This window comes from Colletotrichum abscissum (genome assembly GCF_030869225.1).
Source record: "Colletotrichum abscissum strain IMI 504890 chromosome Unknown Scaffold_10.1, whole genome shotgun sequence".
Classification (NCBI taxonomy): Eukaryota; Fungi; Ascomycota; class Sordariomycetes; order Glomerellales; family Glomerellaceae; genus Colletotrichum; species Colletotrichum abscissum.
In genome coordinates, this window is record NW_026849988.1 from 516,865 (window position 1) to 540,554 (window position 23,690).

General features: G+C 53.3%; 9 protein-coding genes across 9 annotated transcripts; 5 read left to right on the plus strand and 4 right to left on the minus strand.

Moving 5' to 3' along the window:
• Positions 1-190: 190 nt before the first annotated feature.
• On the plus strand, positions 191-504 carry CABS01_05115 (uncharacterized protein; the record flags this gene model as incomplete). The annotated part of the gene is made up of 2 exons (XM_060538485.1): positions 191-382; positions 466-504. 2 exons carry the CDS (start codon positions 191-193, stop codon positions 502-504), a joined length of 231 nt encoding a protein of 76 aa, XP_060405657.1.
• A 1,852-nt stretch (positions 505-2,356) lies between these two features.
• Positions 2,357-5,908, minus strand: CABS01_05116 (uncharacterized protein; the record flags this gene model as incomplete). The annotated part of the gene is made up of 3 exons (XM_060538486.1): positions 2,357-3,550; positions 3,605-4,758; positions 4,822-5,908. The coding sequence occupies 3 exons, from the start codon at positions 5,906-5,908 to the stop codon at positions 2,357-2,359; spliced, it is 3,435 nt and encodes a 1,144-aa protein (XP_060405658.1).
• An 823-nt stretch (positions 5,909-6,731) lies between these two features.
• Positions 6,732-8,270, plus strand: CABS01_05117 (VanZ like family protein; the record flags this gene model as incomplete). Its single annotated transcript, XM_060538487.1, has 2 exons — positions 6,732-6,968; positions 7,380-8,270. The coding sequence occupies 2 exons, from the start codon at positions 6,732-6,734 to the stop codon at positions 8,268-8,270; spliced, it is 1,128 nt and encodes a 375-aa protein (XP_060405659.1).
• Positions 8,271-8,609: 339 nt separating this feature from the next.
• CABS01_05118 (ferric reductase like transmembrane component) lies at positions 8,610-10,540 on the minus strand (the record flags this gene model as incomplete). Its single annotated transcript, XM_060538488.1, has 2 exons — positions 8,610-9,988; positions 10,159-10,540. The coding sequence occupies 2 exons, from the start codon at positions 10,538-10,540 to the stop codon at positions 8,610-8,612; spliced, it is 1,761 nt and encodes a 586-aa protein (XP_060405660.1).
• Positions 10,541-11,645: 1,105 nt separating this feature from the next.
• On the plus strand, positions 11,646-13,138 carry CABS01_05119 (uncharacterized protein; the record flags this gene model as incomplete). Its single annotated transcript, XM_060538489.1, has 4 exons — positions 11,646-11,697; positions 11,750-11,840; positions 11,890-12,053; positions 12,102-13,138. 4 exons carry the CDS (start codon positions 11,646-11,648, stop codon positions 13,136-13,138), a joined length of 1,344 nt encoding a protein of 447 aa, XP_060405661.1.
• Positions 13,139-13,656: 518 nt separating this feature from the next.
• On the plus strand, positions 13,657-18,018 carry CABS01_05120 (uncharacterized protein; the record flags this gene model as incomplete). Its single annotated transcript, XM_060538490.1, has 2 exons — positions 13,657-14,803; positions 14,861-18,018. 2 exons carry the CDS (start codon positions 13,657-13,659, stop codon positions 18,016-18,018), a joined length of 4,305 nt encoding a protein of 1,434 aa, XP_060405662.1.
• A 1,013-nt stretch (positions 18,019-19,031) lies between these two features.
• Positions 19,032-19,556, plus strand: CABS01_05121 (endoribonuclease L-PSP; the record flags this gene model as incomplete). Its single annotated transcript, XM_060538491.1, has 2 exons — positions 19,032-19,352; positions 19,461-19,556. 2 exons carry the CDS (start codon positions 19,032-19,034, stop codon positions 19,554-19,556), a joined length of 417 nt encoding a protein of 138 aa, XP_060405663.1.
• Positions 19,557-19,835: 279 nt separating this feature from the next.
• On the minus strand, positions 19,836-22,542 carry CABS01_05122 (RNA recognition domain-containing protein; the record flags this gene model as incomplete). The annotated part of the gene is made up of 2 exons (XM_060538492.1): positions 19,836-21,040; positions 21,093-22,542. The coding sequence occupies 2 exons, from the start codon at positions 22,540-22,542 to the stop codon at positions 19,836-19,838; spliced, it is 2,655 nt and encodes an 884-aa protein (XP_060405664.1).
• A 290-nt stretch (positions 22,543-22,832) lies between these two features.
• Positions 22,833-23,438, minus strand: CABS01_05123 (uncharacterized protein; the record flags this gene model as incomplete). The annotated part of the gene is made up of 1 exon (XM_060538493.1): positions 22,833-23,438. The coding sequence occupies one exon, from the start codon at positions 23,436-23,438 to the stop codon at positions 22,833-22,835; it is 606 nt and encodes a 201-aa protein (XP_060405665.1).
• Between the last annotated feature and the right edge of the window lie 252 nt (positions 23,439-23,690).

The window sequence follows — 23,690 nt, forward strand, 5'->3', positions numbered from 1 at the left end:
TTCGATAGGTTGGTGTGGCAAATATTTGTCGCCATTACCTCGTGCCGTGGCCCTATTTGTTCGCCATACCCAGGAGCTCGGTCGAACACTGTAGGGACCAGGGCTTTGATTGCTATTACCAGAGTCATCATTGACAGATTCACTGCTGGCTCCATCTCCGAGACAGACGCTATCGTCCTCGGTCTTAAGTATGGCTTCGCATGTCATGGGCTCCGAACGCGCTAGATCAGTGCCTGCACTGGCTGAACATATCTTTCTGAGAGTAGGACGAGCCCTTGATTCGACAGACTATACCAGGAACGTCACGAGTGGGAGGAAAGCCAAGCCTGTGCCTACCCCATTCGGTATCTCTCCGGCCCTTCACTTCATCGCAGCGCCTAAAGTATGTATACTACAATAGACGCAGTTGATAACTCGATACCACCGACGAGAACCGCAATTTGATATATTGGCACCTTGTTCCAGCCTGCCTATGCCCAGAAACCCTTGATGCCGATAGGATGACAATTCATCTCTTTCCCATGAGCAAAGAAAGACAGGAAGCCAGTGCCACGCATGAGCGGCGCAGTCTGAAAGCCCAAAAATGCCAACGCGGAACATGACATCGCCATCAAGCTTCAATGGTTGAGCCACACGAATCACAGAGAGACAGTCATAAAGCTCCATCCAGATAGAAATCAGGTTCAGGGGCAACCAGTCCTTTATCATTCCTCAACAGCCATAAAGCCACAGCTACGAAGATGATAGGGCTTCCTCGAGTATCGCGTCCCATGATCGCGGCAACTTTCGGAGCCCTTTTGGGATTGCGTAGAGCAGACGGATAGGGCAATGTATAATAGTATGTGATGGAGCTGGAGGGATCCATCCCTTCATGGGAAATGGTACCCCGATGACTGTACTGAACTCTTCAGAGCCTTGTGTAATTGCCTCATCAAAGTCGCCTACTACCTCCCTCGTATACCTATGCTTATCTTCCTCCCTGATAGGTTTCTAAGCGATTCCATCTTGCTTACGGAGTGACCCCGTAAATGTCCGAGCAGGAAGAGGTTGGCCCAGCACACGACCCAAAGCCCAAGATCATCGATGCGCAACTACGCTCTCCAACAGCAACAGCCCAAAACCTCAGGGACCACAATACTGACCAACATCTCTCTCAAACACATCCCCATGAACAGAAGGAACGTCAGACTCATTGATCATATTTTCATTTCGATTCGATCTGATCTTAGCCCAACCGCAGCGGCCGTACTACAAGAGAAAAATCAACTACCAAAAAAAGTACTACTACGACTGGTGAATAAAGAACACGCCATCTATCAACTCCCAAGCGAGCATCGCATCGCAATCGTATCAACAAACTCAAAGAGAGGGAGAATAAGACGAAGTAAACCCTAGACAGCAGCATGCATCCTCCACACCGAGCCCTCCACCCCGCGTTCCCATTTGACAATCTTACAAGAAAAAGCTTCCATACTTTACGCCTGCCATGGAAGCCCCACGCGACGCAAAGACGAGGAATAGTCAAGATCAACCAAAATGCTGTCATGACGAAAGACGTGCGGATACCCATGTCTCGTCCGTCATCTGTCCAAGCTTCAGAGTCTTCTTGTCCCCGTCACGTCTCACCCTCATCCCGAAACAACAAGACAGGGAAGCAAAAGAGACAACCACCTAAGCTTCTTCCGCCTTTCCATCATGAAGGGTGACGATCCCGTCTGTACTATACGAGATGGATAAAAACAAAAAAAGTTCGTTAACCAAATAAACCTCCCCCGCCCTTCTCTAGTCCGTGGCGGAATATCTTCCGCGCTGCAGTACCGCCAACGGACAAGAAGATCTTCGAATCCACCCTTTCACTGTTGAAAAACGACAAGAAACCAAACCGTACCTCTTCGGTCTCTTCTCTGATAATGATTCCCTCCCTGAATGACGGCCAATTTATTGGCTTTTGGGTATCCCTGTCTTCTTAGTGATAGCCGCGCCGAGATCTGTATTTCGGGTTTTTTTCTTTGTGCAGCATTATATCTTCCCTTCCTGAACAATGAAACGACGATCCAACCTCAACGCCGATGGATGTTTGATGAAATGAAAAAGGGAGTGTGCATAAACACGTATATTGGAGAGGTGTACGATGCCAAGCAATGTCTGAGGATTGGGGAGGTTGCAAAGAGACTGCTTCTGATAAATCCAAAGCCGTCTCGATGGCATCCGCGACATACTTCTGAAAGGGTGGTGTTGGAAACCCGGTTCCACTCGGGACTCGGTGGCAGGATCGCCAATAAGTCACCATGTTTGTGTACGGAAAATGGGTATATATAGGTGTGAGAAATCGCAAGTCTCATGATGTCCTTGTGTCTCATCTCTCGATACTCTCGGGACTCATCATGCCCATGGGCTCGTCCTTATCGGTCTGACTGGCGTTGCCCTGGCTTTGCATGCTCTCGTTCCGCTCCATGCTTGGAGGCAACGCGATCGCCGCTGGATTGGGTCCGGTGCCATTGATATTTGCGTGCTTGACCTTCTTTGCCGGTGTAGTCTCGCCCTTCTTCTCTGGAGAAGCATTGGCATCCTTGTTGGCTTGCGCCGCCAATTCCATTTTCTTCTTCTTCTTAGCGAGGGCAATCTGCTCCTTGGGCGGCCTCTTCTGCGGTGAGACAATCTTTCCAGATGCGCCAAGACGGGGTCTGGGCCGCCTCTGCTTAACAGGAAGCTCCTCGTCCTCGATCAAGGGCGTATCGCCGTTAGCGTGTAGCTTAGCCAGGAAGAAGTTCTTGACGAGACCAATCTGGCCGTGGATGTTCTCCGTCGTAATGGGCTCAACAGGCGGCAAGGATTCGAAGAGGTCGGTGACCTCCGCGCCAACCGTCTGTGTCTGCATCTGGAATTGGTTGCGAACACGGGACTGAAGCAAGTGAAGAGGAACCGAGAGCATATCCAAGCCCATCTCCTTGTCCAGACCAAGGGCCTTGAAACCAAAGAAGTCTTCGCCGAGATCCTCAGCAAAGTCACCACTAACGAACTGCTCGCTGCCGTCTTTGAAGGCACCAACACCATCTTGTCCGGCTTCCTGGGTAAGGGCAGGCCGCAAAAGCTCGGTCAAATGGAACTTCATACGTTCGTGGATGCCGCCAAGCTTCGTGCTGAGTCTGTCGACTTCGTCCTTGGCGTAAGACTCCAGACTAAGCAGGTCGCAACCGTTTTCATCGAGCGTGTGCAAGATGATTTCCTCGGGAGTGAAGCGAGACTGGAATCGAGAGCTTCCTTCGGCACGGGATACCGGTGCTTCGATCTTCTCTGCCTCGCGATACACATTGAAGGTCTTGATGATCTTCTCGAAGTAGTCAGATGCTAAGCTCGTCATGGTGTCAATAGCAGAGGGCTGAAGCTCCTCGAAACCGGTGTGGTAGAGAATCTTGGCTACGGAGCGCTGGAGGGCACTACGGCAAGTCTCTGGCGCAATGACTGGGCCATCATCTGCAATGAAGGATGGCTCGGCATCTTGCTCCACGAAAGATTCGTAGTTGGACTTGGGAAACTGGTTATTATAAACCTAGAACACATGCGTTAGAACACTGATACACCCGCCGGCGACGCCTGTATATACCTGAGTCTGGATCTGCATCTGCTTAATCACGCCGATCTTGCTCGATAGTTTCCTCGTCTCCTGGATCTGATGGATGTTGCTGTCGATCTTGCTGGCAAACTTGCTCTTAGGCGCCTTGAAGTGGCCTTCGGGGATCATTCGAAGATATTCCTCATGCTGGTTGATGACATGGCCCTCGCCGTCCTCGATCCACTGCAGCTTTGGCTGGATGTCCGGTAAAACTGTCAGAGGTTCGTAGTATGCTGGTACAATCTTTTCCTCTTCTCCTTCCATGCCCTCAGCCAGAGTTTCGGCAGGCTTCGCGGCCTCTTTAGCAGCAATGGCAGACGAGTCCGCCTGGGCTTGGCCAATGACGCCCAGTGCTTCGGCTTCCTTTTGCCCCCTCAGATACCATCGAATGCCGGCTTTATTTCGGAGTAGAGCAGGAGCGTCGGTGTTGAGCTTATTGTCCTTGAAAAGCTGATACCGTTCCTTGGCGATGAGTGCGCGGTCCTTCTTCGTCACTTGCTTCCAGATCTTGTACTCTTCGTCCTCATAGGCCTGTTCTGCAGCCTCATTGAGAGCTTGCCCCAAGGCCATGCCGTTCAACGTGGGCCCATCGATATCCATAGCGTCAGCATTGCTTCCGATGCCCGAATGTCCGTTGACGCCGCCAGGCGTTGCCGAGCCACCGATTGGCGTACCGAATCCGCTGCCATCAACCGCTTCAGAACCTTCTCGGCCCTTAGCCAGCAGGCCATTCAGCTGTAGCACCGGTTTCTGGTCAACACTGGGGGTGCCCTCCTTCTGATCGGTGGGTTGTTTCCGAGACTTGGCGCCCTTGGTTCCGGCAGTACGACCGCGAGATGACATTATCGGTTCATCGTCCGAGTCGTCACCGCCGTCTTCCTCGCCACCGTTCTGTTTTCGGCGCTCTTCTGCCTCGACCTCGGCTCGCGGTCTGATAACGAGGTCCGGAATGAGAGGAATAAGCTTCTCGGCCTCTTTCCTCATGCCATTGGCCATCCGCCTCAGAGGGTGTCCCATATCCTGGTTGTAGCGCAGGCAGTTGTCCCATATCAGGTTTAGGTCGGTGACGAACTCCGCCTTCGATTTATACGTGAGGGACTTGATTTTCTTGGTCATAGATCCCATGTCCATTGGCTGCTTGATGACTGCGTTGTGCCGAGGGTGGTTAGCCAATCCGAATCAAACTTGTCTGCCTGGAGGCAACTTACGGTTATAGTAATCCGGCGCATCCCTCTTATTCACCCTCTGCAGAAAGGGCGTTGAGTATTCCGTATGTGCCTTCAACTCCGTCAAGACTTTCTCGAGGGCCTCGTACAACTCTTCTTGGTTGACATTCTCCTCGCTAGCCCATTTACTTCGGTTTTTTCGCACTTCGTTCATGAGCGACCGCAATTCTGCATCAGAGGCGCGAACTTGGTCGCGTTTCATGTCTATCCTCGCAATCAAGTGCTTGAGGGTTAAACTCGACGCGCCCAAGTTGGCGCTGCTGAGCGACCCGTGGTTCTCGGCCTGGGCGCCATTTGTCTGACTGTGGTTATTGTTGTTTTCCATCTCGGCCTGCAATTGTTTTTCGGACTCCTCCAGCTGCTGCTGTTCCAGCATAGCAGTCCGATCGTTTTCCAGAGTATAGAATATGGTATGGAAGCTCCGCCTCGCCGCTTCTTCGGTCGCGTTACGCGCCTCTTCCAGCTGCTTGCGCGCATCTTCGCTCGTTTTGGTGGTATCTCCAGATCCGTCGGCCTGTTTGAGTTTCTCGAGCTGTTTGCCGGGGGAGCTGACGGAGTGCACGGGCGAACTACCGGACTTTGAGGGGGAGAGTAGCGAACCGGCGCCGGCGGCCGCAATACCGTTCACGGGTTTACTCGAATCGGCTGCAGTCGCGTCTTCTTCTTCATCCTCGTCATCGTCATCGCCGTAGTCGTCTTCGTCGATGACCCGCTTGGCCTTCTTTAATGGAGGCTCTTGGATCGGCGCATGGTCGGTGGTAGGGGGTAAGGTGGAGGGGGAGGGGGCCGAGGGGCGGCGCAACGCATCGATGGCGGGATAGTTGTATGATCCGTCGTCAGCGAATAGCAGCGAGATCTTTGCCTCGCTTTTGTGATAGAGATCTTTGAACAGGGCGCGTCGCCGTTCCTCTTCAATATCAGGTTGTGCCTCAGGCATCAAGGACATTGAATGGTCGACGGGGGTTCCGTTTCGCGCAGGACCATCATCAAGTTGATGGAACAGGCGACTGGAGGGTTGATGATGGAGGGACGGCGGCTGCCATGCGTGGTGGCCATTGGGGAGGGACATTTTGAGCCCGGATTGATGATAGCGACAGGTGGGCGGCGTGTCGCCATGCGCAAGGAAATGCGCTCGTCAGGGACCGAGTCCGGGCGGCAAAGGGTCGTTATGAGCGCATCAGTAGAAAGAGCGACATCGATAGAGATGAGCCTTGCGTTTCGGAGACGTGACGGATTGTGGTTGTTGTGTATTGATGGATTGGAATAGGGGGTCTTTTGGGTGGTTCCGAGAGGTGAGGTTGAGGATTTGGAGAGGCTCGTACGCAAGTACGCGATGGAACTTTTCCCTTGCCTGAAGACGGCGAGTTGGCCGCTGCTAGCGGTACAGGGAACCTTGGTTGACCACGAGTTACGCAGCACAGACCACCACGAAGACTGTCGCATGTACTTAAAAACGAATTGTCAAGGTCTCAGTATGCTCATCAATTCATCTACCTTTTTTTCGGACCCAGAAATGAGGTGCACTGGGGTGATGATGGGTGCCGCGATTGCGGGATGCAGGTACATGAACTTCCAATGCCGACGACGGCGCGAGCGGAGGCCACCGTAATCCCCCCCCTTGGCCCAGCGCTGAGCGATCGGATCGCGTACGTTTTTGTCACGTGATGGCCCAGCCAACCAGTCGCAGTCAGCAACGAGCCACGAAGCGCACCCCAGGCACCAAAGCGCACCAGCAGGACGGGCCAGCAACACAACACAGAGAGTTTGTTTTTGGGAGGGGAGGAGGAACTTGGAAGTACTTGAATGCCGAACAAAGTGGTGATGCTTATGTGATTTACAGAGGGTTGAAAATGTCAGAAAGTCTTTAGCGACTCTCCGCAACACCACCAGACATGTCAATTCGCTCCCTTTACACATCATCCCGTGCACCTCACAATTCCCACCACCCACCCCCAGTGACCTCATCCGCATCCACGGGCGCGCATCGCGTCTGGCACCCCCAGACATCCATATCGCGACAGTACCTAACTGCGGCCCACGGCATCTTCCGCCCGGGCCACCTGAACCCGACCAAACCGGGCCCCTCCAAAATCCTCGGGGGCCTACCCCTGTCCTCGAAGAAAGGTCCCGTACGTACGGAGTACCTTACGCAGTAAAGCCTGGGGTTGGGGGGCGCCACCACTGCTGCACATCTCCTTCCGTCAGTGGGCTGAACTCCATTTCGCGTTCCCGCAGCAGGACCAAAAAAAAAGCTCTCCCTCGCTCACCCCGATCCAGTCGCTTGGGAGCTCCGGCCAGCTGGACACCTCACCCTCGTCCGTGACGACCCCATTACGAACAACCCTGGCCAGTTTCCCTTTCATCTTTGAGAAGCAAACGCACAACACGAACCTCGACATCTCTCTCGTCTACCAGCTTGTAGCTGAACGTCCTTACACACCTCCATCACTCGAACCGCCCATAATTCTTCGAGACACTCCAAAGGCTTAGCTACCTTAGCTACCATCGCAAGCTACCAATCACACCACCATCTGCAGCAGCTCCTGCAGGTCTCTTCAAAATGCGGATACGTTTGCCCTTTGCAGGTACGTCAAGAGTCTCGACCACGGTCAACCATGGTTCTGGATCTTCATCGATTCCTTGCAGAGCCGAGTGGACAATGTAGCTTCATCTCTCAGCTTCAGCTTCTGCCTAAGCCCCAGCCCAAGCTTAAGCTCAACTCCATCTCCATTCGAGCTCAAACTTCAGCTCAAGCTCGCAAACGCAAGTACGCAAAACCCAAGCTAACACTCCCCTCCTCCTCCTCAGGCGTCTTCTTCGCCCTCCTCCTCGTCGCGGGCTACGCAGGCCTAACAACCCTCCAACTCGGCCAATACGTAAACGACAAGGTCCTCCACTTCACAACCTTCTTCCTCCTCACCATCGTCTTCTACTGGATCCTCGACACCAACCGCCGCCGCACCCTCAACCTCACCCTCACCGTCTGCACCTTCATCCTCGGCGTCGGCTCCGAGTTCCTCCAGGGCTTCCTCCCCAACGGCCGCGAGTTCGACTTCTACGACATCGTCGCCAACGTCGTCGGCTCGCTCGCGGGCATCGGCCTGTGCTCGTGGTACCACAAGCGCATGCTCGAGCGCAAGCGCCGCACCAAGACGTACCAGGCTGTCCCCGGGGAGGACGAGGAGGATGTAGAGCTTGGCGAGGGGCATGAGACTGGTGTTGTTGAGGCTAGTGGTGCGAGGGATGGGGGTGCTGGCGTTGGTGTTGGTGCTAGCAGTGGAGGCAGGTCCCTTGAGGAGGAAGTGGACAATTGGGATGAGAACCAGGTGGATGACTGGGAAGAGGAAGATGGCGATGGTGATATCGGCGGAGTCAAGAGCAAGGATATGGATACGGGAGATATTGGCGACTCCAAGAAGCGGGCTGATTAAAGCTCTGTAGCAAGGAGGAAGCCAGAGAACGTGTGCGATATGACGGATGAGCATTGAGTTACGATTTTTGGCGTTTAGGGAGGCCTTTCATCCTAGCAGCGTGTTTCGTAATAGATAAAATGACATTCTTTCCCCTCATCATACTGTGCATATCTCACTCTTACATCGTGAGGACCAGAACACGACTACTGAGCCAGGGCCAGAAACGGAGAATATGGAACAATGGCTATGATTTCTCGTGTAGGCCAACGAATAACCAAGACAGAAACGCCAACCCAGTAGCCTCGGCCATGACCTTCTATCGACTCAAAGTATTCAAATCTACAAACATGCAGGCCCTCACCAGCCAAAAGCTTCATTGTGCCACACCACGTCCCGGCCCCTCATGACCCACGCGCCGACATACTCCCGCACCTCCCGTCCCATCTCCGCCGGCCCGCACACAAGTACCGCGACCCTCTCCTCGGCCCCCTGCCTGAAGAACTCGTCAACGATCTTGCGTAAGTCCGGACGCTTACGGCTGCTCTCGCTAGTGAGGCGGTTCCGCCTCCGGTCACGTTGCAGCGAGCTCATCTCCATCTCGCCCTCGGCGTTCGTCTCGGAGGGAAGCCCGGCCATGGGACCAGTAGAGTCCGAGTCGAGTGCATCGCCTGTGAGGAAGACGCGGACGTTGGGGTCGTCGATGATGCTCTTGGAGATGGACTTTTCGGCGGCCGTAGCCCAGGCTGTGTCGCTGGCGCCGCGGATGGACCAGACGAGTTCGACCTTGGCGCTGGGGTTGTCTTGGAGGATGGCGTGGTAAATTGGTATGGTAAAGGTTGCGCCCACGCCGCCGGCAACCAACAGGAAGCGGTCGACTGAGGAGCCGGTGAGTTTGTCAAAGTGGAGGGATGCGGCACCGTACGGGCCCTCGATGCAGAGCGGGACCTTGCCGTCTTCGATGCCCGTGCCCGCGTTTGCGAAGCGGCCGAGATGTCGTGTGAGCGGGCCATCAAGTTGCCGAGCTACCAGAGTGAGGCTGCCGTTATCCTCGTCGACGGATGCAACGGTAAAGGGGTTGAAGAGAAATTCAAAGAGCATTGCATCAGGGGATGTTGGGCCAGCTCCAGGTCGTGCCGCGGCGGGTACGCTGAGGTAGATGTGGGAACCTGGGCGAGTATGGAAAGCATTGATCTTGTGCTGAGGGATTGAGGCGGATATTTTGATCAGATTCGTGCCGGGAATGGTCTCAACCTTTGAGAGAGCCATTACAGTCCGGAGACGACGGACGGTAAGGTCGATGAGGAAGACGATGATAGCCTTGACCATAAACAGGCGAGCCGACTTGGCGTGGAAGAAGACCAGGACCGGAATTGCAAAAGCGCCGATAAGATGGGTGATGAAGAAGACGCGGTACGAGTACCTTCGAACGGTGGCAGCCGCTGTTGAAGTCATCATGTTCATGGTTGCAAACGCAACGACACCGGCGAAGACAACGGGTGCAAAGAGGCGCTTCTGAACGATGCCTTTGGCCACGAAGAAATTCAGGTAGAATACGGCGTGGAGGACAAGAAGGGATAACGTCACACGGGAGAGAACGCGGTGCCATTTGTTCAGCTCCTCGTGAGATGTGCGGAAAGCCTTGGCGATGGGGCTGAAGCTCTTCAATGCCAGCAGGTACTGAAAGGGGATCTGGGAGACTGCGATGATGCCAAAGCGTTTTGTGAGATGGAGGTAATCTACAGCTAGTCAGAAACATGTCGTGATTTTGGTCAATCTGAATGGCAGTTTTTTGAGCATGAAGTCATAAATTTCTCGAGGCTCACTTGAGTCTCTCGGGGGTTGGTTCCAGGGTCGGGGTTGGAGTTTCATCACGTTTGACATCCAATTGAGGGGATTCACAACTCACCATCGCCCGTCTCCAACACGCTCAGAACCAGCAGCCATGACGCCCAGGCCAAACCAAAAACCCATTGGTCCTTTTGGCCCCAATGCTGCCCCATGAAGTAGACATCGTCGGCCAGCCACCACTTCCACTTCTTGATTGTGGCATCCCAGCTGTGGCTCCAGCTCTGTCTCTTTGTCTTCAGCTCAGGAGAGCCCGGGACAGCAGAGTAGGAAGCTCCCGACTGCCAGCGTTGACTGAGATACGCCCCGAGCCGGAATAGCAAAGCAATGATGATTGGCGTCAGTGCCGAGTACTGAGCATAGCTGCCATAACGATCCAGGGTCTGTCTCCGGATCTGGACCTCTTCCTTGGACAGGTCGACGAAGCGGTAGGGCCAACTCATGATGATCAACCTTTCACGGGTGACGCGGGTAATGGTGAGGCAGAGTTGGACAAGAAGGAAGCACAATGGAGCTCAGTGCCACATGAGAAATACAAAAGGCAAGACAGAAAGAAAAAGGTTGTGATAATCCGCAAGCTCGGACCGAGCGGGTAATTACACAAATGAAGACGAAATGGAGTTGCAGCAGGAATTGGTGAAGGTTCCCGTCACTTGTCATATATCGAGAAGGGTGCCTGAGCAACCGACTACACACGGCAAAACGAACACCTTACAGCTGGCATCTTCGTCCAAAGTCTCACCTCGCAGTCGAGGCGGTTTTAGGTTGGCTTAGGCTCGTTTTCCAATAGGTGTATCGACCAGCTGCGATGGATTGCTTGGTAAGCCACGTCGTGATTGGTCAGAAGGAAGAAGCTAAGGAGGTAACCCCTGAGCTTTCCCCCAAATGTTCCCGTCTCTGGTGGAGGCAAGTGCTCCCCATTGCCAAGCAGGCGTCGGTGACATTTCAGCGAACATCCCAGCTGTTCGTGGGCGGGCGGGAAGGACCCTGCCGAAAGAACCTTCCATTCCACTGGCTCCAGCATCGTCGCTCTTGCACTTCGATCCATAAAGAAGGCATCGCAATTGTTGCCGACTGCTCTCTTCTGCATGTCACCTTATGAACCTGTTACATTCACAACGGACGGGCCAAAGAACCGTAGCATTCGGGCCGCAATGTTTAGCTCCAGGCTTCCTCCAGTCATTCCGCTTCGCGACGGCAAGGCTGGTGGCTGAGCCATGAATTTCGGTGTCACATTACACAGCTCGCAAAGCTCATATGTTGGGAAGTCATCTTTGATTGGGACAGTTATCAAGACCATGCCTACCTCCAGCAGCAGATCTGCCTCAAATGGCTGGTTGGTTAACTCAGGGTATCGAGAGGCCCTGTCATGCAGCCTGCATCGGCGCTTAGAGCGGGGTTTGCGGCTCCCGTTCAGAGCCTGCTGTACAACACAACGATTCTTGAATATTCACAGCTGAGTCCTTTAATCTAGTCTTATAAGAGGGTTCACACTTCGCACCCCATTTTGTAACATAAGTTTCACCAATTACAATGTCATGAGTCAAAATGGACCCCGTGTGCGCTTGCCAACAACTAGAAGTGTTGTACTGGAAGAAAGGTGAGGTTGAAACACTTCCTCTTATGCTGCTGGCCATACTGACAAGGAATAGGCGATCAAGACTGGAGATCAACTACATCGACCATTGAGAAGGGATCAGCATCCTTTCTAGCAGATGAGGAAGATTTCGATGTCTGCATCGTGTAAGCTTAGTAGAGCTTGGGTGACGGCTCAATGCTGACAAGTGGATAGGAATGCTTTTGCGCAGAAAATACGCGAATGTTCAGCATGCCGTGAGAACTTTGCTGAAGCCTTCATGATCCCAGATCTCTGGTGGAAACGATACTGCAGAGATTCCAACGGCTACTTTGGATGCGAGACAAAGATTGATGAGGACGGAAATACTGCAGGACTTAGTGAGTTATGATAATTGGGGCCAAGGACGCTGACTGACGGGAGAATAGCTACATGGGCGCGATTCCCAGTGAAGCTCACGAACGAAGGACATACAGGATATGAATGGTCAAAAACCAATGTGATTACGCACTGGGTGGCGAAGACTCGTCAAACAGTCCTCATCGTCTTCGACGCCGTCCAACCAGCGGCAGATTGTATGGAGAGGGTCCCGGAAGATGAATCCGACCCCATTTACGCCGTTCCAAACGCGGACTACTTCCTCGACCCCTACTGGATATACATCGGAATCTTGGAGAAGGTCGTCACTTTGCAAGATGCCGCTGTATGGGCTGTTCGTGTCACAGTCAGGACCACAGAGAAGCAAAGGGATATAACCCACGGCTCCGACTTGGCCACGTCAAAACCTGCACCGGGCTTTCGTCATTTACACGAAACGGCACGACATGCTATACACGTTTCCGAAACATTGGATTTGGCCGTCAAGGCTGCGAGGAAAATTCTAGTGCAACACGAGGCATACAAATTTGGCCATGACGATCAGTCCAGGTCTGCCACCGCATGGAAACGGGCTTGGAATCACACGCATCAGCGGTTGCAGTTCTTCGAAGAGATGATCACGAGCCTTCAAGAGCGCTCGGCTTCCAATAAGGCCCGACATTTCAACGAGATCTCGCTCGCATACAACATGGTTGCTCAGTCCGACGCCCGGATTTCTGTAGCCATCGGTCGCGCGACGCAGAGGGACAGCGAGGCCATGAAAACCGTGGCTTTTCTAACATTACTTTTCCTGCCGGCGACTTTCGTTTCAGCCGTCTTCAGCACTTCATTTTTTGACTACGACTCGGCCTCAGACTCGTGGAACGTCTCTGGAAAGTTCTGGGTCTACTGGGTTGTAGCAATTCCAATAACCCTCGTAACGGCTCTGCTGTGGTATTGCCGACATTCTATGAGCCCCTCAGGTAGTTTCGACTTACTTCGACGGGCAGATTCCCAGAGAGCATTTGTATGCAACGATATCGAGTTTGGGGATGGTAAAGCTGATGCGGGGTTGCGGCACCAGGCGCAGGCAAAGTCATGGAGATAATGGCATAGCACGCTGTGCCGCACTCGTGGTCAGGCAGACCCATACCTGGTGCCGCAGATATTGAATGTGACAGGTTATCGAACTCCGTTAGCATCTTCCAACAATGTGCAATTTCCACCACAGTCGTTTATCCGATTGGACACTTTTTGGCCATGCAGCAGGGACCTTGTGATCGAAATGCTACTGGACGCTGCAAGGAGCTGAAAACTGCTGCGGCGACACGGGCTGTGTTGGCGCAGCCTGATGGCCGCCTTCGACTCAGGTAGATATTTCGCAGTGGCAGGCAAGACTCGTCTGCCCCAAGTTGCCTTCCGCAAAGCCTTCTTCTTCGTCAACTTCTCTGGCTTGGCTTGAACTTGATTTGAAATGACCCTCACTGCGATTTCGGCCACATCGCAATCGCCATACCGGGTAAGTACAAGCTCATTCATCACACACCTGTTTTCACGGCAACTGACAATCGCAAATTAGGAAGACGACATCGGCCAAAACCCCTCGAATCCCGGAGCCTGATCAAAATGTTCAGCGATCACGCTCACCATCAACAAAGAACTACCGGTTGGCAGCCCACGAGCGCTCCTAGATATGCCACAGAGAAACGGGAACGGAGCGTCAGTAGTGAAGAAGAGAGTTGTGACGGGCTTACAAAGCGGGCAAGAACAACGGGATCGCTTCGCATGCCAGACAGCGCGGGGCAGACCTTGGTCAAGCTATCACATGAGGCATACACCGTGGGCTGGGTTTGTGCGCTTCCTCTTGAGATGGCTGCAGCACAAGCAATGCTTGATTACACACATGGACCCCTCGACATGAACTCGAACGACAGCAATGTCTATACATTTGGCGGAATCGGCCCTCATAACATCGTCATTGCATGCTTGCCTTCGGGGCAGTATGGCACAAACAGTGCGGCGGTAGTGGCGAACAACATGCTGTGGAGCTTCCCTTCCATAAACATTGGTTTGATGGTTGGGATAGGCGGCGGTGTTCCCGGAAAGGTTGACATACGGCTTGGTGATGTTGTGGTCAGCAATCCGACAGGAGATTCCTCGGGGGTCGTACAATATGATTTCGGCAAGGCTGTAAACGAGGGTCGCTTCGAACGCATTGGGAGTCTAAACAAACCTCCCCAATCAGTCCTTGCGGCTGTCTCTAAACTACGAGCCAACCACGAAGGCCGAAAAAGTCAAATCCCGGCGATTTTGGTCGACATGGAAACCCGCAACCCTGAAATGAGAGAGTTCTCGTATCGAAACGTGGACGAAGACCGACTGTTTGAAGCATCATATGAACATTCCGGGGAAACTTGCGACAATTGCGATAGGTCGAGGCTTATATCACGCGGTCTACGGCCAACGCGCAACCCGAGTATCCATTACGGAATCATTGCCTCTGGGAATCAGGTTATGAAACATGCGAAAACGAGGGACCGATTGGCGAAAGAACTTGGATCGATATGCTTTGAGATGGAAGCTGCAGGGCTGATGGACAATTTTCCATGCCTTGTCATTCGCGGCATCTGTGATTATTCGGATTCCCACAAAGCAAAGCGATGGCAGAAATATGCCGCTGCTACCGCCGCAGCCTACGCAAAGGAGCTTCTTCTCATCACGCCACCTCAAAGAAACTCCACTGCTCGAATGCGGCCTGAAGTTCAGATTGTTGGTAAGTCAATGACGCTCTCCTCGCACCAAGGTAATGTCTGCTTACGATGTCCCACAGCAACACCATCGTCAGATCGCAAGAGGCTTCTGGACTCACTCAAGTTTGATCAGATTGACAAGCGGCACGCCAATATCAAGGACAACCATGCCAAAACCTGCGAGTGGCTTCTCGAACATCCTGACTATACCACCTGGATAGACCGTAAGATGTACTCTCAGCATCACGGCTTTCTCTGGATCAGGGGGAAACCGGGGGCAGGAAAGTCAACGATCATGAAATTCGCCTTCACCCGAGCGAGGAGAAGAGCCGCATCGATCGGACCTTCCATTTCATTCTTTTTTAACGCCAGAGGCGAAGGGCTCGAGAAGTCGACGCTGGGAATGTATCGGTCACTCTCACATCAGCTTTTGGAGAAAATGCCCGATCTACAGGTTTTGCTCGACACGAACGACGGACCCCAAGAAATCGCACAGTGGGATTTAGAAAAGACCAAGACTCTCTTCCGCAGCGCCGTCCGGAAACTCGGACAACGGCAACTTACTTGTTTCATTGACGCCCTCGACGAGTGCGCCGAGGAGGAAGTTCGAGACATGGTCAAGGTCTTTGAAGACCTAGGACAATATGCGGTTCAGCGCGACATCCGATTCTATGTTTGCCTTTCTAGTCGACATTACCCATACATCGATATCCAATACGGCCAAAAGCTCATCCTAGAAGACCAAACTGGTCATGAGAAGGACCTCGCAGAGTATGTTCACACGAGTCTTAAGGCTGGTAGCGGATCCAGGAGCGAGGAAGTCATAGCCGAGATCCTTCGGAAAGCCTCTGGTGTCTTTATGTGGATCGTTCTCGTTATCGACATACTGAACAGAGAGTATGAACGGGGTCGCGTGTTTAAAATCAAGAGCCGCTTAGAGGAGATCCCGTCCAAATTAAGTGAGCTCTTCCAAAACATGTTAACCAGAGACAAAGAGAATCTCGACGATTTGCTTCTATGTATTCAATGGATTCTCTACGGTACACGACCTCTAAAACGCGAAGAATACTATTTCGCCTTGGCCTCCGGCTTGGAGCCCGACACGCTGGGAGAGTGGGATCCCAATGAGATCCCATTTGAATTCATGGATCGTCTGATTGTCAGTTCGTCTAAGGGACTGGCTGAAACAACGAGGTCCGATGATAAGACTGTCCAATTCATTCACGAATCCGTACGTGACTTTCTTATCAAAGACAATGGGCTGCGTACTCTCTGGCCAGAGATGGGCACTGATTTCGAGGCCCAAAGCCACAATCGTTTACGGGACTGCTGCCATGAATACTCGACTCAAGTCAACATCTCTAAACACTTGCACGATGACGACTTTTTACTCCTTACATCCAAAAAGGAATCTATCGATTTCCAAGCCGTAATCGACCGTGGCTTCCCCTTCCTAAAGTATGCAACCAGCCATGTACTCTACCACGCCAATGCTGCTGCCCGGACCGTCCCACAGACCGAGTTTCTCCAATACTTTCCCTTAAAACAATGGATCCAGAGAAGCAATATTTTCGAAAAGCATAAAACTAGAAAGCAGAAGCATGGTGCTACGAACCTCTTGTATATCGTTGCGGAAAGGGGTTTAACGAGGCTGGTTGAGACAGCGCTTCAACATGACCCGGATGCTGAAGTACGTGGAGGCCGCCATGGCTACCCAGTCCTTGCGGCTCTGAAAGAAGGCCATGACGACGTAGCAAGATTTTTGCTGGAACATATTGCAAGCTCTGCAAGAGAAATTGCGTCCACATCATGCAATACCCCGGAATCCGAGACGAGCAGCCAAGTCCACCCCAGCATCGACTGCACAGACAAAGAAGGACGCACGCCCCTCTACTTTGCTGCAGAAAGAGGGCAAATCGACATCGCCGAAATGCTATTCAACTTGGGCGCGCAACCTAACCTCATACCAAAGGACATCTCTTATAGCCCTCTGGTTCGCGCTGCCTTGAAGGGGCGAGAAGCACTCGTGAGGCTGATTCTTAACCGGCGGTCGATGTTGCAAGCAAGTGGCACGGCCCATCCGACTCTACCATCATCACCATCGATAAAAAAATACAGAGATGTCGAAGCAGCCTTCGAAATGGCTGTGACAAACGGGATCATAGGCGTTGGGCGAATTTTGCTTGAGAATGGCGCCAACGCCGACGACAAACTTTCCGGCTCTACACCTCTAGAGATAGCAATCCGCAGAAACGATGGACTTTTCGTCGAACTCCTTCTCGAAAAAGGAGCAAATCTCGATGGTACTCCAAACGGAATGGTGTCAAAGCCAAAGCCAATCCATTTGGCAGTCAATGGCGGAATGAAAAACGAAGCGATCATTCGACTATTAATTCAGAGAGGGTGTGATTTGGAAGCTCGAGACGCATCTGGGAAGACACCTATCTACACCGCTTGCGGATGGAATGGTAAACCAGAAATGGTAGCGCTTCTACTTGCAGAAGGTGCGAATGTTTATGCGCAAAACGACGCGGGGAATACTCCGTTGATCGCTGCAGCATTAAATGACCATGTCGACATTGTGAAACTACTATTGAGCCACAGCATTCCCACACACCACATTACTAATGCTGGATCCATGTCCTCTCATAAAGAGTCACAACAACAATCCGATGGTGGGCCTCCAGATTTAAGGCACATGGTGAACAAGCTCGGACAGACCGCTCTCTTCGTGGCCTACAGTAAAGTTCTGGAGGACCTCTTAAATGCAGGTCTGGATCCAACTCATCAAGATAATTTGGGCCAGAACTTTCTCCACAAGGCATGTCAGATTGGGCCACGCTCTGAATATCTTGACTATGTGGAGGGAGCCGTTGGTAAGGGGCTTGAAATCGACGGCCGGGACTACGAGGGACGAACGCCCCTTATGAATGCTGCTGGAATTTCGGATTTTCCAGCCGTCAAGTTTCTACTTCGACATGGGGCCGACCCCAATGCAAAGGATAACAAAGGACAAACGCCACTATTTGAGGCTGTTTCGTCGTGGAAATCATGGTGGCGCGATGGGGAGATAGGAGAGTTCAGAGCTACAGTTCGGTCTCTTCTTGATAAAGGTGCTGATGTCACGGCACCAGGCCCCAATGGCGAAAGTTTACTGGACATGGCTGTTCTGCGGGGGTATGATGACATGGTAGACTTTCTAAGGGAAGCAATAGAACGAAAAGGTGTCGTTTCATGAGGGTTAACTTGTTTGTCCTCCAGCGGTATCAGAGGTTTCCTTCAAGCTCTGGTGCGAATCATTTCTTGTGTCTTTGGGTTGGGCACGCAGTGTTTACTTGATTATCATTATCACACAAGGCGTTAGGATACAAATTTCAATTTGAGTAGCTTTTCTGCGTCTCTGCGAGCCATTCGCGGCTCTCATCTGAGTGCTTAAAAGACGTCGCAAGACCGACGTCTCACCCTCCCCGGAGGATTGCGCCGGCTTCGGCCGGCCAAAATTACCCCGCCATCACCGTCCCGCGGCGAAGTCCTCCGTCAACCCCGCCAAAGTGGGCCAGGCGCTTTCTATCGGCAGACTCGAGCTCAGGATACACTCGCATCCCAAGACTTTGTAATCAGCAAGTGTTTATGGAATCATCTATAGCTGCAGGACAAAAACATCGCACGAACCAAGTTCAGATCTCAATCATGAAATGAAAACGCCGGACTCGCCAACGAATACAAGGCGACAAGGCGAAACTAACTTTCCCCAGACCCAATCCAAATCCCACGCGTGATGCAATCAACTTGTTCCAGTTCAGATACCCAAGGGCCCAAGTAACATTCATTAGCCTCTCAGCAAAAGCTCCCTCAAAGTCAAAAAGAGCCTCATCCACTGAGTATTCCATGCATGCAAAAGCACAAAAGAGATCCATCATCCGCGCCCTTCCGTTTTCTGCGCGCCCTATCTGTACATGCCCGCTAACAAAACCCCACCAACCCGCCGGTGACGAAGGATCCACTTCCCACCTCCGACCCCGCGCCGGTGTAATCTCCTACCGTTTGACGATTGGATTAATCATCTTCACCACCTCACCTCAGTCCATCTTATATCGATTGATCCAGCACACAATTTCAGTTATCAATCATTCTCATCTTATGAAATCACCGGAAACTCCAAAAGAATCCAGTCTCATCTTCCTCCCTAAATATTGCCCTCCCAAATCACCACCCACCTCATATACCACCACCACAACCAACACCACCAAAATGTCCGACCAAATCGAAAAAGTCCTCACAACCGCCGCCCCAGCGCCCCTCCCCCAATTCTCCCAAGCCGTGAAATACAACGGCATGGTCTACTGCTCCGGCAACATCGGCATCCTCCCCGACAAGCCAGGCATGGTCCAGGCCGAGGGCACGGTCAAAGACCGCACCCGCCAGGCCCTCAAGAACCTGACCGCCGTCCTCGAGGCGTCCGGCAGCTCCCTCCACAACGTCGTCAAGGTCAACGTCTACATTACGCAGATGTCCGATTTCGCCACCATGAACGAGGCGTATGACGAGTTCTTCACGTTTGATCCCAAGCCTGTGAGTTTCTCTCTCATCCATGTCTAGAACTGACTTTGCTCGTCGTTCCTGGCAGGTCGTGGCGATCAAGGAAATGAGAGAATGCGTGCTGATACTATAAATGAAAAGGCCCGCACGTGTGTTGCAGTATACCAGCTACCGCTGGGCACCGATGTCGAGATTGAGTGCACGGCTTTCCTGAACAAGCCCTCTCAGAAGCTGTAGATTCCTCGCATTTTGGACTTTAAAACTGTGTTTCAACTTTGAAGAAACAAACCTATTTTCAACTACTGTATTTATGTAATAGTGAACGCCTGGGTTACAGCAACCCGCCCTGTTGGACATGGCTTCTGCAAATCTATAAGAAAAGCACAGTTTTCCCACCCTTTTGAGCAGCCTCCTCACGGGACTGCATACCCCTAACGCCAGGTAACAAATAAGCAAGCCCCTTCCACATCATATCTTCATCAAGCGCCAGTGAAATGAGCTCCCATATCGCACACCTTACTGCCGATATCTGGCAAGCTGTGCCATGATATTCTGAACCTGCACTGCGGAATCACCGGTGCCAGTTGCAGGAGGGTGGCCGTTCGGGCCATTCGGGGGTGGGGCGCCATTCGGAGCAAAGGCCTGTCCGCCATACGAGGCAGGCTGCGTTGGTGCCGCAGGCGGCGCTTGCTGAAGACCACCCATAAGGGCTTGCAGCTGGGCGTTTGCAGCTCCGGCAGCATTGTTGACAGCCGCCGGTCCACCCTGTGGGTTCAAACTAACCAACAACCGTTGCAAGGTCGCATTATCAATACCACTCATCATGCTGGCGAGGTCGGCTGGCACTCCCGCTGGTGGTTGAGGTTGTTGGACAGGAGGCCCCCGTGGCGGCCCCTGGCCTCCGTGGTAAGCAGGTGCCTGAGGATGTACGGGCTGCCCTCCATAAGGCTGTCCGTAGCCCGGGTACTGAGGCTGGGGAGGCGGGGCACTCTGATAAGGTGCCGCCGGCACAGCTTGTGACTTGGCCCGGAGGACGAGCTCTGCCGCGATCGGCGGATCGATGTCTCGGTAATCGTCGTATCGGGCACTGACGCCTCCGGAGCGGTCAAAGACTCGGAGCGGGATCTTACCCATGTTCTGTGCCTGTATGTCGAGATCGACAATGGCGTGTACGCCTTCGATGACTTGGCGTTGGACAATAGCCTCACGAGGGAAACTTGGGTGGAGGAACATGACGTCAACCTTCAGGCCGCGATCGGTGAAACCGCGCTGAACCCAGGTTATGAAGTCGCGGCTAAGATCCTGGAGGAGCAAGAATTGAACGTCAGGAACCTGATTGCCGTAGCGGCGAGGAATGTCGAGGCGGTCGTCGGCTGCAGAAGGACGACCATAAGCCGCAGGCGGGCTGGGGCTACGCCGGCGGTATCCATCGTTGTGGCGGCCATATCCCTGCGGGGACCGCGAACGACCGCGGGAGTGGTCATGAGAGTCCTGCTGGTAACGATCCCGACCGTGACTATCCTCACGGCCATGGCCACGTCGGGGAGGGCTGTTACGTCCCGGCCTGTAATCATCGCGGTTACGACGGTTGTCATGGTGTGAGTTGGCTCCGTCATGACGATCTTGACGTCCTGACTGTCGGCCTCCACGACCGCCACGGTCTGGCGAGCGGTTCCTCTCGTTGCCGTCCTTTTTCTTTTGGGCGCGTGAGATTTCCAGATCTAGTAAAAGTGAGCAAGGCCCTCTCGGTGCATGTTGTTAAAGACTACTTACGAATCTTGCGACCCTTGATTTCGCTGCCCTGCAGGTTGTCCATGGCAGCTTGGGCATCTTCGAGGTTGTGATATTGGACGAAGCCATAGGCGGACTTGAGTGAGATCTGGGCGAGACGGCCGTAGCTGTGGAAGATATCAAAGACATCCCGCTTGGAAACGCGTTCGCTCGACAGGTTGCCTGAAAAGAAGTCAATGGCGCCGTCGGGTCTGCCTGATGAGAGAGAGCGCGAACCAATGAAGATGCGTGAGCCATCGGGGAATTTATCCCATTTGGCATCAGCCATGTAACGGCGCTCGTCGTTTACGAAAGTGTCCCAAAGCTTCTGGCGGTCAGCAGTATCGTCCGTCGGGCCGGCCGGGTAGCCGCCAGGGATGGGATAGGGAGGCGCGTTCATTGAAGTGATGGGCATGGCCGCGTTCAAACCGTTGGCGGGTGGAGGTGGGAGGCTGCCATAGACGTCGGATGCGGTACTAGGGGCACCGGGAGCACCCGTAGCTACGTAAGCAGATGGTTGACCTGACGTGGGCGGAGCAATCATGTTGGAAGAGACATGAGAAGCAGCGGTCTGAGGAGGGAAGCCTCGATAGTCTTCAGATGGATATGTGGGAGCCGCCTGTTGAGGCAACGGAGGTCTGGGAGGAAGAGTGGCAGACGCAGACGAGGTCAAGTTGGACGATGGCTGAGCATCATGGTTCTGAGTAGAGCCAGTGGGAGATTGGTTGTTGCTGGACTCGCTCGCCTGGCCTGTCATCTCAGCAACAAGGCGAGAGATATCAACGGCGGGGTCATCCTCGGGAGCATTGTCATTGCGTGCGTTGAAGGAGGCGCCGTTGGCAGTCGAATGAGGCGCGCTTGAATCAGCTCCTCGGTGGGCGGCAGCTGGTTGGGAAGGCGCGGATTTGGCTGAGTGTTCTGCAGCAGTAGCAGTGGCCGACGAGGAATCAGCGGCAGCGACGGTGGAGGGGGCCACTTGCGAAGGGCTTGTCAAAGAATCAGGAGCGGCGGAATTGTGAATGGATTCTGGTGCCTTTGATACATCATCCTCTTCCGCGCCATCTTGATCCGCGTCCCGAGGAGGAGAGTCGAAGATCTTGAGATAATCATCCTCGCCGGCATCTGGCTCCACCTGCTGTTCCTGAACCTTGTCCGTGTGTGTCTCCTCTTCCTCGCCGTAGGCATCGTCCAGACTGTCGACGTCGTCTTCGGCGTCTGCGTTGTCCGCGGCAGCTTGCGCATACGACTCGGTCGAAATTGGTGCATGTGCAGGTGCTTCTAGGTCGCCTTGAGCGACTCCATTAGTGTGGGCGGTCATTGCATCAAGGATATCAGCAGTATCCTGGAGAGCAGGTACAACGGCTGGAGCGGCGGAGTGGAGGGGAGATGGACAGTAGGGCGAGAGGTCGGCGGCAGTAGCCTGGAACTCGGGGGTGGCCTCCGGTTCGGGCATTCAAGCTATTGGAGTTGTTGGCGCACTGGATGGCGGTAATAAGTAGTATTGTTGTTGATAGTGACCTGAAGATGCGAGTGGGCGATGTGACGACAGCTGTGGAAGCTTGCTGATGTCGAAGATGGCAAGGCTTGCGCGAAACGGGCAGAAGAAGCTTGTGTGAGGTTGACGAGGCAAGCTTGTGGGCGGACAGGTTAAAGAATGGGCTTTATGTCAATGGAGTGGAAGCGACGAACGAGGCAACCGGGCGCCTTGTTTTTAGCAAATTCAGTCGAGCCGCAGCAATGCCGTCATGTACTTAGGGGCCAAGGCAAGCGCGAGGCAAGGCAAGCACGGCTGGGTTGGTTGGTTTGTTTGGGGGTCCAAATGAGAGGGCAAGAGCAGATACCCAGAGTGGCAGGAAGGCGGGGTGGGAATGGAAGGAAGGAAGCAGGCGCAAAAGCAAAGAGGCTGCAGGCACGGGGGAATCTCCGATGGGGTTGGGCGGCGGAATGAGTACCGAGTAAGGTATGAATGGGTGAGTGAGTGCGTTGTGACAGCAGATGGAAGAGGCAACTCGGAGGAGTCAGAAATCTCTGAGACGGGAGTTTATTTTCCTCTGGTGCTGGGCTGGAGAGGTCGGGAGGGTGTCGATTCAGCAGTAGGAGAAAGGCGAGGTGAGAGAGGATGCAGGAGGAACGTTGAACCTTGAGGCCATGAGCACCGAGATGTGGTTGGTGGCTGCTGCGGCGGTGTCGCGTGAAAGTATGTGCGGTGGAAAGGGAAAAAAGGTTAAAAAGCTCAGGTACGAACGACGTGGTGGAGCCTAGAGGGCCGCGTGGGAGGAAAAGTCGAAAAAATCGCTGTGTGAAGGACTGCAGGTGGAAGGAAACAACCTCAGGTAGGCAAGGTGCCATCCCACCCGCTGCCAGAGCTCTGTTCTCCGCAAGGCTGGCCGATCCCGCTGGACGGAATGAGGCCTGACCAATGTCACCGTGGGAAAAACGGTTGGAAGCCCACAGCCCGACGCTAGCTTCATCTGGCAGCTCCATTGCGCTTAGCCAAATACGGATACCGTGTCTATCTCACAGTTTAGCATCTCTCAAACACGGTACATCAATACTCAGGAAAAGTCCAGGTCCACCAACTTGGTCTATCAATTAATGATG